Source organism: Protopterus annectens, chromosome 16.part0, assembly GCF_019279795.1.
Source record: "Protopterus annectens isolate FY-2018-M chromosome 16.part0, PAN1.0, whole genome shotgun sequence".
In the NCBI taxonomy this organism is placed as follows: Eukaryota; Metazoa; Chordata; order Ceratodontiformes; family Protopteridae; genus Protopterus; species Protopterus annectens.
Window position 1 is genome coordinate 197,876,024 of NC_056750.1, and position 12,500 is coordinate 197,888,523.

The following is a 12,500-nucleotide window of genomic DNA, read 5'->3' on the forward strand; positions in this document are numbered from 1 at the left end:
CCCTTTAGGGGGTGAGAGGGGGGGTAAAGTTAGCACTGAACCTATCTGCCAGGATGCTGGCAATATCAGTTGGTTCTGTATATTTAGTGCCATTGTGCTGTAACTCAGAGCAGATCTGAGTGATGCCATTGAGATTTCGTGACACAGCTATAGAGTGCTTTGTGGTTGTCTTTACAATCAGTGGCGATTTTGTTTTCGTAACTAGCTTTGGAGGATTTTATGAGGGATCTCAGCTTCTTACTGAGGCTGACCAGGGAGTTCCTCCAATCATGGGATTTTACTCTTTTTTGCAACAGTTTCTTTCTTCTGTTGTAGAGTTTGTTTATGGCAGGGGACCACCAGATTGGCTTCCTTTTTTTTGGAGGATAGCATCTTGGTTCTGTTAGGGATAGCACAATCCATGCACTTGTGTAAGTGCTCATAAAGTGCATTGGTGTAGGATTCAGTAGTTGTACCTCTATTGTCCATCTGCATGGGTGTCGTGAAGTTTTCTACTTCTGTCTTAAGAAGCATGAAGTTGCCTTTGGATAAGTTTTTTACGGTGGTTTCCCTAATGGGGGGTGGGGGCGGGATGTGGATGTCTAGGGTGATTAGCTTGTGGTCTGATCTGACCAACGAGGAATTGACCTCTGGTGTGGAACACCGGTCGCCCATGTTGGTAATGACCAGGTCTAGGATATTGCTGCCTTTGGTGGGTTTCCAGTGTATCAAGAAATGAGGAGTGGGAATCCTGGGGCATGGTGGGGGATTTGTAGCAAGTTACAATTTGGATTGCAGTCTTGCCCAGAGTTAGTTGCACTTGGATAATCTTGGATGCATTATGCTGAGCAACTAGCCTTGAGGTGTGGATATCCTTAATGAATATGGACATGCCTCTGCCCTTAGTGTTTCAGTCCAGGTTAGGTGGCCGAAAGGTGTGGTATGAATTATAGCCTGGTAATGCAGGGGTGCTCTCTGGAGCCTTGAACCAGGTCTCTGTCACTGCACAGATGTCGATGTTCTCCATTTTAAGGAGTGCCTTGAGTGAATGCATTTTGAGGTTTAGACTTCTAGCATTGAATAGCATTACCCTCAGATTTTGCTTGCTTGTACCTGTTAAGGTGGTGAATTTGTCATTTGAACATTGCCTAAAAAAGGCACTATAGGTGTGGCAAGAGCCTTAACCCATATCCGGAATCCCAAGGGTGAGAGGTACAGGCCATCTCTGGCAAAGCATCGTGGTCTGTCGATCATGTCATCCCAGGCAGACAGATACTGGATCCCCTTAGAATGACACCAGAAGCTTAGCCAATTGTTGAAGTCAATCATTTTGTCCTTGTACTGTGGTATCATTCTGAGTGATGGCAAGATGCTACTCAGGGCTAGGGTCATACCTGCCTGGGCTACAAGATTGGAGAGCTCCTCCATGTCTCTTTTCATGTAGTCCAGGGAGGTACATCTCAGGTCATTCACACCAACATGGACAATGACAAAGTTATATTTATACTTATTGTGGAGTGACCTGAGTGCATGCGTTATGTGGCAGATCCTGGCACCCGATAGGCAGCTGACGGTAACTTTCTCCTTGTTTAGTCTGGTGAGTGGAACATCAGTGTGCCTGACTATAGAGTCACCTATGACTAGAGTGTTGGGTATGTTGTTATGCCTTATGGGCTGTGGTTGAGTGGCACACTGAGTTTGTGGGCTATGTGTCATATGGGTTGGGTTGGGGGGTGGAGGTTGTTTGTGTTTCTGCTTTGGAGGTCTCTGTTGCTTGAGCAGATTTTTATTGAGAGCCTCCATGAATGTAGGTGTGCGTTTCGTGTTTTTATGTGTGTGTTTTGGTAGTGTAGGTTTTGAGGGACTATGTGATGAGTGTGGTGTAAGTGTTTACCTTCTATTAAACCACAAAAAAAGCTCAAAACACAAAATAATAAAATACAACTGTCCAATTCGAAATAAGATATATTTAATATGTTCTAGCGCATCGGCATCAACTGCCTTCAGTGGAATAAGAAACATAAAAAACCACTCAATTTTATACACCTTACTAACACAATTAAATACTTAATTATTCAATTAAATTAAAACTTTGCAATTACAAGAAATGTTTAAACCATTTGGATTTAAAGTGCCAAACTTTAAAATAAGTAAAGGTTCCTTATATAGAAGCCTGCTTTTAACATCATAATAATTACTTTTTTCAACATGCTCTAAAACAGTGCCCTATAAACCTTCAGAACTTCCATTATGATATCTTAAAAAGTGTTGTGCAACTGGGCTTTCATATCTACACTTTTTAATATTCCTAACATGCTCCTGTAACCGGGACTTAAAAGCCCTTTTACTTTCTCCTGTGTAAAACTTGTTACATGGACACTTTAATGCATAAATAACACATTCAGTAGTACAACAAAAATTTGATAAAACTCAAAATTTCATTCCATTGATATACTGAAAATTCAATGTAACATATTGGCAAGAAATACATTTTTCCATTTTTCACAAGGAATGGTACCTACAGTATGTACTCCAGAATGCATACTAACATTTGGAATTTGAAATTTGCTATGTACTAGCCTATCTTGTATACTACGTCCTTTTTTAAAGTAAAATATAGGTCTAGCACAGAACTCAGCAAATTCTTTAAATTTTAAAAGATACCCCCAGTATTGCTTAATAATCGAAACTACCTGGTCACTCAACAGATCATATGTCAAAACCACATACATTTGCTGTTGTTCCTTACTGGGTTGTTTATATCCTATATTAGCACTTTTGTTCTTATTTATTTTACTTGTAACTTTCACCTTCTCAAGTGCTTTCCTCACAAGATGTTCCTCATAACCCCTATTAATAAACATTGTCAAGGTCCTGTTATACTCTGTTTCCAAATCTATATCAGTATTACATAAATGTTTAATTCTCATAAATTCCCCATAAGGTAATGATTTTACTAGATGTTGGGGATGTTTACCTTCTTCTCTTGACTGTCTAGTCCAGTCTTGGGTGAAGAGAGCTTTGCTTCCAGTTTGGCTATATAAGTGCATTTCTCACAGGTTGTAGTGTTGGGTGGTAGGAGGTGAGGGTTGTCTGTGTACATGAGGCAATTACTGCTATTGTTTCACTAAACAGTGGCATCCAGGTTAATTCTTTGGTTTAATTGCTGCATTGCCCCAAGATGCCCAGATTCATCAGGTAGACAAGAGAAAATACTGGGAGCTGACCCTTAGACATGCCTGGAAAGGTGCTTATTTATTAAGTACTAAAAACTGTTTTTCTCTAGACAAGTGAGGAAAGTTGAGTGCTGTAGTAATTTGTAGCTTATTTAGTGCTTACAACGAGTTCTGAACAAATGCTGAGCTCAAAGAAACAAATTTCAGTGTACACACACACACACACACACACACACACACACACACACACACACACAAACACACACACACATATATATATATATATATATATATATATATATATACATACACACATGTGGTAAAGTCACAAAGTATATATATATATATATATATATATATATATATATATATATATATATATATATATACACACACACACACACACACACACACACACACACACACACACACATGGTAAAGTCACAAATTTTTATCTGCGCGCATACCCAATAATGCCAGGACACATACACTATTCTTCTGGGTGCCAATAAAAATACAGCTAATAAGTAATTACATCTCAAAAGAAAGGCATAAAATATATCACAGAACATTCAGACACTTACATCTTCTAAGAGTCTAGTGGCCCTACTCCCTACACTGTATAAATGGATACAGCAAGGCTTCCTTAATCATCATTGTGTGGGGGCCCCACTAAAGCTGTTGCTGGTTGGCTAAAAATGAGGAGAAAAAAAATTATTAATTTTCTGCTTGTACTCTTTAACCTGAGCAGGACTGAGATGTAACCCTGTTAGGATAAAGCTGATAATAGCGCTTGCTCTCAACTGCACCCATTCTAAAACCAGTCCTACTGAGGTGTGCGTACAGAACATTACTGTAGGTTATGTGTGTGTGTGTGTGTGTGTGGGGGGGTAGTTGCTGGCTGGGGATTGTGTGGTTATTATTACTTTAATTTTTATCATAGTCAAACCCTAGAGTTGTGCATAGGTTGTTATAGCTTGTGTTTGGACTGGGGACAGTGTGGTCATTCTTTGTTTTGCTTTTCTCAAAGACCTCAGAGGTGTACAAAGAAGGTTACTATATCTTGTGTAGGGGCAGTGTGCTGTCTAGCAGGAACAAAGTAGAATATATTACTGTAATCATTATTTTTTTTCCCACTTTCCTCACAATCGCACATCAGGCATGATTACAAGTAGCTCCCTTTGGGGGTTATGGGTGAAGAGTGAGGAAGCATGCTATGTATATGAATGTCAGCAGTAATTTGGGATACATGACTGTGGCAATCTGAGCCGTTACTTTCATGTTAGTCTAAGACCAGAGGGATGCATAGACAATAAGGAGGTCAGGTTGGCAGGTGGTATTCCCAGGTAGAACCTGAGTCTGTGTATCCTCACAACAGTTGTATTGCCTTCCTTGCAAGATGAAAAAAAAAAGTCCATGATTCTTTTCTTACTCATGATTTTTCTTTAGGCCACCACTGGAATAAATGTTTAGGAGGTTGCTTTAAAATGCATCCAGGAGCATTTGTAAACTGTGGCTTTTGGGGGCCCTGGCTTATTTGAGTTATTTCCTAAATGGTTATTACTGTACTGTCTTGGTCAGGAAAGGTGTGTTGAAAGGATGCAAGGAAAACTAAAGATGAGCAGCAACACACTGAAATACTTTCATAGGTAGGTACTAGGCTATCTGCCCGAGGGCATTTATAAGCCTAGCCAGAGTGTGTCAGCTTTCGCTGCCCCATTGATTAATTAACTGAGCCTCTGTCAAGAAGAGCCAATGAAGTGATCCCAGGGGTGTATTTTCTGTTACCCATCCACTCGTCAAGGTTTCTCTTGAAGAGTGTTAGTGAGGGGCTCTGCTTAATGTAGTTAGGAATTTTGTTCCAAAGAATGGGGAGTCTCTGTGACAGGAATCTATCCCTCCAACATGTTCTATTTATTGTTGTGACGAGGTGTAGCTCACTAGAGTGCAGTGACATGGATTTCTTTAGGTGGAGCATGTCCATCAATTCTGAGTTGGACATAGCTTTGTAAGTCAGGCAGAGATCACCTCTGAGTAAGCGATATGCCACTGAGTACAGCTGGAGTTTTTCCAGTCGGGCTGCATAGGACATATGTTTTAGAACAGTAATCCTCTTGGTGAGGTATTTTTATGGTCTTTCCAGCTGTTGGATGTGTCTTGTGAGGTACATCCCAAACGGGTCATTGTACTCTGATGATGGGTCTGATGAGTGACGAGTAGAGGGGCACTATAACCTCTATTTCTAGATGCGAACCCTTTAGTAATTAGATGGGCTACGTAGAAGGATTTCCTAACAACTTTGGCAATATTATTGTCAAAGGAGAGATTACTGTCTACCTGGGTCCCCAGATCTCTTATTACCTCTTTTGTATTAAGGGGGCTGCCACCGATGTGGCAATTCATGGGTATTTTGTTTTTCCCAAACGGGATGACTATGCATTTTTTGACATTTAGCTTGAGACCATGACTTTGACATCATGTGTCTGTCTCAGTAAGGCTCTTTTAGAGAATGTCTGTGTCAGCTGGAGAGTCAATTATGGCTCCCAGTTTGCAGTCATTGGTGAATTTGGTTAGCCATAGTCCTGTGTTTGCGTGTACTTCTGAGAAGTATATGCAGAACAGTAGGGGTCCCAGGACCGAGCCTTGTGGGACACCACTTGTGACTGGTTTAGAGTTGGACCTGGAGCCTGCTATTCTTACCATGTGAGTTCTGTCTGTAAGCCAGCTGGCAACCCATCTCATGATGTAGGGGTTTATGTTCAGGCTGGTGAGTTTTTCTACAACTCCCGAGTGGGGAATGGAGTCAAAAGCCTTGGCGAGGTCAAGGTAGGCTGTGTGAACTACCTTCCCCTCATCTATGGCCTTGGTGACTGTCTCGAAGAAGTCAACCTGGTTTAGTAGGCATGATCTGCCCTTAACAAAGCCGAACTGGGTCAGGTCAAGTGTTTGGAGGTTCCCAATGTCTTTGTTAATGAGTTCCATGATGTTGCGCTCCATAGCCTTGCAGACCAGGTTAGTCAGGCTTTCCTTAATCATAATTTCTGTACAAGCCATTATTGGATGAAAACGATGTGTTAAAAGAAAAAAAAACTTTAAAATGCACATCAGAAAATACAGAAAGATATGGCTTCTTAAAAAAATCTGAAGAGTAAGGCAGAATGTGAGAAGAGGAAGATAAAAAGTAATGTGCATGGTATGGGGAGACCAAGATGGGGAGAAACAGAGGGGAGCACAGGAGGATGTGTGTGTGTGGAGCGGGCTGGGTCTGAAACAGTAGGCAATTTCTAGGGTGCTATTTCACCCAAGTCCAGCCCTGTACATAGAGTTGTTGTACCACTGTTTCAAATAAATGCCAGTAACTATGAATGTCCCTTTGTGAGATGGGCCAACACAGTGTGGTACACAGACCTGTTGGAATGTAAGAGCATTGTAGCTGCAGGTCAATCTGTGTACTAATCGAAAAAGTTTGCAGTATGAAATAAAAGGTGGCTTAAAAGGAGTGGCAGTGACAGGTGATACTTAGACTGAAAGTGCCTAGGGAGCCCCTATCGTGACATTTGCTGGGAGCCCCCAAATGCTAACACCAGCCTTGCATGTGATTAATAATGTTCATTTGATATAACTACATGCTTCATAGAAAACCGGTACAAAGAAAACAATGTTTTCAACAGAAAACAGTCCATAGCAGTCACTTTTCAAAACAAAATTTGCACTGTTGATTAGGAACAGAGCATTCATTTATCAGTACCTGGAACAGTAAAATAGCCAAGTGAGATGAATATTACCCCATAAAAAACTACTTAATACCCACACCAGCAAAATATTGTGGCATACTACTGACATAGTTCCAGAAATTCATATGGGATCCAGTGAGACTCAGATTAACTGCAGGTCATATTCTGAGTGACATAGCCATAGCACAGACATATACTTCTACACTGACTACCTATAGTTTTTAATTGTCAGATTTCATTTATACCTTCTAGATAAACTGGAGATTTGATTTAACAAAAAGTATAGTTCGTTTTCCCTTCTAACACAGTTTAAGAATTCCATTAAGTCTGTCTCTTGCACTGTTGAATTTGGACACTCTCTTTGATGATACCACCTCCACAGGAAGGCTACTGAAGCCACCCACCATCCTTTCTGTGAAGAAATAGTTCTTCCTGTCTCCCTTGTGCCTTCTACCTGATATCCTCAAATTGCATCTTCTTGCTCTTATATATCTGTTTTATTTGAAACAGTATAACAGATTGAGTATGTCAGTGACAAGAAAAAATTAGATTAAGCCATCGTGATGTTTTGCTTACCTTATTCAGAAATTCATAAAGCTGCACTGTTTTGTCAAGAGCAAGTTGGCACTGGTCAAGTCGTTGAGTAAATTCTTCAAGCTGGGCCTGACACTGATGGAAGCCATCTAGACAAGTGTCCTTCGGTGAGGAAGGGGTGGCCTCCCAACATTCCATCTGCTTTAGCTCTTCACGCCTTTCACGACACCGTTCCTTTAATAAATAAAGGATACAAATTTACATAACAAATAACCCCTTAAAAAGCAACATATTTTCTCTCTTTTTATCACAGATGAAATCATACCAATTTAAACAATTTGCCTTGACCATTAAGTCAGCCAATATGATTCAATTGCAATTTTCCTTCCTTTCTATCATATGAACATCGCACAGAAAAATAAAAAAAATAACATTGTACCTTACAGAAAGAATATAACGTTCATTAAACCCTTGGTTTCATAACATGTCCCATATAAAATGACACAACATAGGTTTATACTTTTTTTTCCATACTTCTGCTAAAATGAGGAAAGTGCAATGATGGCTGTTGTTTTAATATCCCGATAGGAAATAATATTGCTGTACCTTGGCTGTTTTAATATGAGATTTCAGTGAGATACTAAGATGGTAAGACAGGAACTTGGTGTACTATGAAAGAATGTGTGAGGAATGGCTGTATTTGACAGTTTGAGAACTCTGAATGTGAAGACCTGCTAAATACTGCCTGCAAATGTTACAATCTGTTTAAAGTACACTTGGTCATGTGTTATTGTCTTTGCATATTACATTATTTGGTGCAAAAGTATTTTGTAGCATTGCCATACTGCATCATGGAATCTCAAAACTGTAATTTCAAAATACCCCAGGAGAAATGTTCACACTCTACCATGATATTAAAAATGATAGTGACAGTAGATTGCTGTAATTCTCTACTATAGCAGCATAGATTATAAAATAAAATAGCTGCAGACCTACACCTCAGCCATTTTGTATGGAACAAGAAACAGACAGCCTGTTAATGGGTCCCTCTGTCTGCACATACTTCTATCGGAGGACTCCTAACTTGCTATTAAAGAAGTTCTGTTGACAAAAGGGTAACCTTTAGTTCTTTCAGTACCCACACTTCTGGGGAATTTCACTTCCGTTTAAAATGTTTACGCTAAAACACAGATTTCTAAGATATATTGGAGCTATGCCCACCCAGGCTGCTTACTTCCCTACTTAAAGTGCATCTTGGGGAATTGGGGAATGTTCTTAACTAACTGATTACTTCTGCTTTTGTGTCTAACCTCCTGCAAGAATTCCCTTATATGTGCACCATGTGCTACTGAATTGAAGTCTTTTACTGTGTCCGGCTAATCAGGTTCTTTAGGTAGACCACTTTTGTAATCTACCACTTTCTTGTGAAATAATACTTTTTACATCTCCCTGATGGGCTAGCATCAGCATTAGAAAACTGTCTATCTATAGCTAGATATACATATATTTGGTGATGTGCATAGCAGTGTATAACAGAAAATTATATGTTAGGTTAATATCTATGGTGATATGCACATGCTGTACGGTGTCAGTTTATATGCAATGTTAATGCATTTAATGATGTGAACCTATTTCTGTGTACATGCACATACTAGCTTACTACATTTGCTGAGATGCATATACTACATAATGTAAGTGCATATGCTAGGTTTGTACATCTACTAATGATATAAAGTATAGTGCAAATACACATGCTAGGTTTGTATATCACATGATGTTCGCATACTATATCACGTAAATTCATATGTTTAGTTAGTACTTCTGGTGATGTGCATGTGCCACATATTATAAACTTACATGTCAGTTGAAGTATAAGATGGGTGCAATGGCCACTTTTGTCACTATCACTTAGTGTGAAAAGCATACATTTCAACTGATGACGCAGTAGAATATACCCTTTACATTAGGTATGATTACATTGAATAAGCAGGGTAGAAGGTCACAGCTCATTGTACAGGAAAGTATGGAGGACTTATACACAATTCAAATTTCATTTCAAATTCATTTATTTTAGATTTCAGTGGAATTCTAAATCCTGAGACTTGCAACTGTGAGAGACGAACAGGCCACCTGTCATAACAAATGAGAATGAGCACTATTATTATAATCCGTGAAGCATACCTTTCAAGTGTACCTCATTACGAGGAACGTACCTCATTTGGGGTCTTAAAAAGTTCATGTTCCTCGAAGTTCCTCAAAGTTCCACATTGAAAGAGTCTGAGATACAGTCAGTGTTAGGAATTTTTTAAAGTGAAATCCATGGTAAATAGAAATTAATCATATTAATTCATTAAATGATCTTCTTTATAAGTAAAGCCAGCATATTTTAACCATCCTATGACCTTCCTAGTTGACGTTGTTAGTAAGCCATTAGTATGTGTTCCACATTTTGTCCATTTGTTCCACATTATGAAGGTGAGTGTTCCTCATTTTGGAGATGGAAGGTTGAGAGCTATGCGTGAGAGTACAGCATAACCTGTAATGGCTGCAAAATAAGGGTAATATGATATCAGTAATGTAAACAGCACCTAGAAATAAACCTGAAAATCATGGACTGTGCATATTTATTTATTTCACATCTCTTAACTTTCTAGGTGAGCTGAGCTGAAAATCCTTCGCTGCTGTGACCTGAGCCACAAGCTTGGATGACAGACGAGCAGTAAGAAAAAGAATAAATGCAGTGCAAGCAATTACAGTGTTTGTAACCATAATAAATGAAATGTGTAACCAAAAGAAACACAGACGGTAGGTGCATGCAAGCTTCCATATACTGCTTTGAAGAAAGAAAGAGAAGATTTATCCAGTATATACTAGTAGCATTTTAAGTACATTCTTGGGAGTAACGTAGGGAATTGCCTACTTCATGATATAAATAGCACATCTATATTCAGAATGTCATAGCAAAATAAAAAAAATGGTAACAAAAGAAAAGTCATATGGAACAATGGATAATTTGTTGTTAAATAAAGTCATAATGGAGAACTGTAAAAATGGGAAGAATCTACGTATGGTATAGATAGACTACAAAAAAGCATTCAATGTCACTTGCATTCATGGATAAAACGGTACTTATAAATGTATAAGATACATTACAGTGATCATGAAACAGTGGCAAACCACTATGCCGTTAAGCCATGATAAAGGACAATTATTCCAGGGATAAAAATTCAAAGGGGGATATTCCAGGGCAACTATTTCAGGTCACCACTGCTCTTTTGTCTTGCCCTTAACATATTAAGTATCTACTTAACAGATTAGGTCATGGCTACAATTTGGCTCCCAGAAAACAAAAAAGTGTAAAGACTTCTCATCTTGTTTTTGTGGAGGATTTAAAAATATAATACATCAGATGAGAAACTGAAAGCACAACTGCAAGTAGTTAAAACTTTTTCAGATAATATAAGAATGTCATTTAGTCTTGATAAATGTGCAAAGGCAACCTTTAAAGCAGGAAAGCTGCAGCACCAAGAAAACATCAGCCTGGGACAGGAATGTGATATAAAAGAACCTGAGCAGGAGGGAGTGTATAAATATTTGGGAATTGATGAAGGATCAACAACAACAATAAAACATGAACAAATGCAAATAAAACTTACTAAGGAATATTTTAGTAGGCTAAAATTAATACTGAAAACTGACATCTAGGAACAAAGTCCAAGCTATAAACCAATTTGTTCTTCCAGTCCTAACTTACAGTTTTGGGGTACATGACTGGCCCCTAAAGGTGTTGGGTTGGTTGAACAGGAAAACAAGGATGCTTCATGCTTATCAATTGAGTTATAAAAATCAGTTTATACCAAGACTATATATTCCCCATTCTGAGGGAGGTATGGCACTCCTCGGAAATTATTACATGCATAGATCTGCAATCGTGGTACTGCATACATATCTGCATACCTCACAAGACCCAAAGGTAGTGACAGTATTAAAACATGAGTAGAATAAGTCTAAGATGATTTCCCTGCTTAGTTTAGCAGAAACATATCTGTGTCAAGCGGGAATGGAAATTACACCATCAGGCAGCAACTAAATGTGCCAAAAAACAAAAGAAAGAATATCAGAGGAAGGATCAGATGAGAAGGCAAGAAATGTGGAAAATGCAAAAATATAGTTGTAAGTATAGAAAACTCTTCGAATAACCTCATGTTGATCAGGATCAAATGCAGGAATGGTTAAGGAGACGTGAATTTAAACCAAAATTGAAAGGTTAATACTGGTGGCCCAAGATAGTGGACTACGTAAAAGTTGGTTTACAAAGTCCATTGAGTATGTAGGAGAAACAGACAAATGTAGGTTTTGTAAAACAGAATTAGAAACAGTCACACACAATGGTGTTTGTGATATACTAATGGCAGAAGAACTGTATACGGAGAGGCATAATAATGTGTCAAGACTGTTGCATTGGGGATTGTGCAAATATTTGTTGAATTAGCTGAAAAACAATGGAAACATGAGCCACAAAGCATGGTAGAAAATGATGAATTTCATATCACATGGGATCACCCATTATCAACAGTTCAAAAAAACAGATGCAAGAAAATCAGATACAGCAGTCCATGAAAAAAAGGCAAAAGGAGCATTGATCACTGAAACTGCTACAACCAGTGACACATTATCTACAGAGAGACACAAAGTCATAAAATACCAGGATTTGCAGGCAGAAACAAGTGCAGTGTGGAAGAAGGATACCCAGACAGTTCCAATAGTAGTAGAAGAAATGGGTCTTGTAAAAAAAGAATTTACTGTTGTACTTAGATATGTTACCAATACATATAACACTGTATGAATTGCAGGAGGAGTCAATGCTGGACACATTGTGAGTGCTGTGAAGAGCGCTTCTGGCTAAAGACTGAAACAATACTAATTTCATGAACTTTAATCATACTTTGACTTAGGAATGGGGACCATTCCCATCATGGTATTAGAAACCCAAAAGACTTGGAGAAATTAAAAAGAAATAAAGTTGACATTATAATCAAATGACTTATGAAAATCAAATAAGAAAAAATTAAAATCT

General features: G+C 38.6%; 1 protein-coding gene across 1 annotated transcript in view; it reads right to left on the minus strand.

The window, feature by feature from the left end:
* Positions 1-12,500, minus strand: part of LOC122790866 (rho guanine nucleotide exchange factor 40-like) — a 1,619,416-nt gene that overhangs the window by 307,858 nt on the left and 1,299,058 nt on the right. The window contains exon 13 of the mRNA XM_044058526.1: positions 7,466-7,657. Coding sequence (XP_043914461.1) covers positions 7,466-7,657 — 192 coding nt within the window. The remainder of the gene's footprint in view (positions 1-7,465; positions 7,658-12,500) is intronic.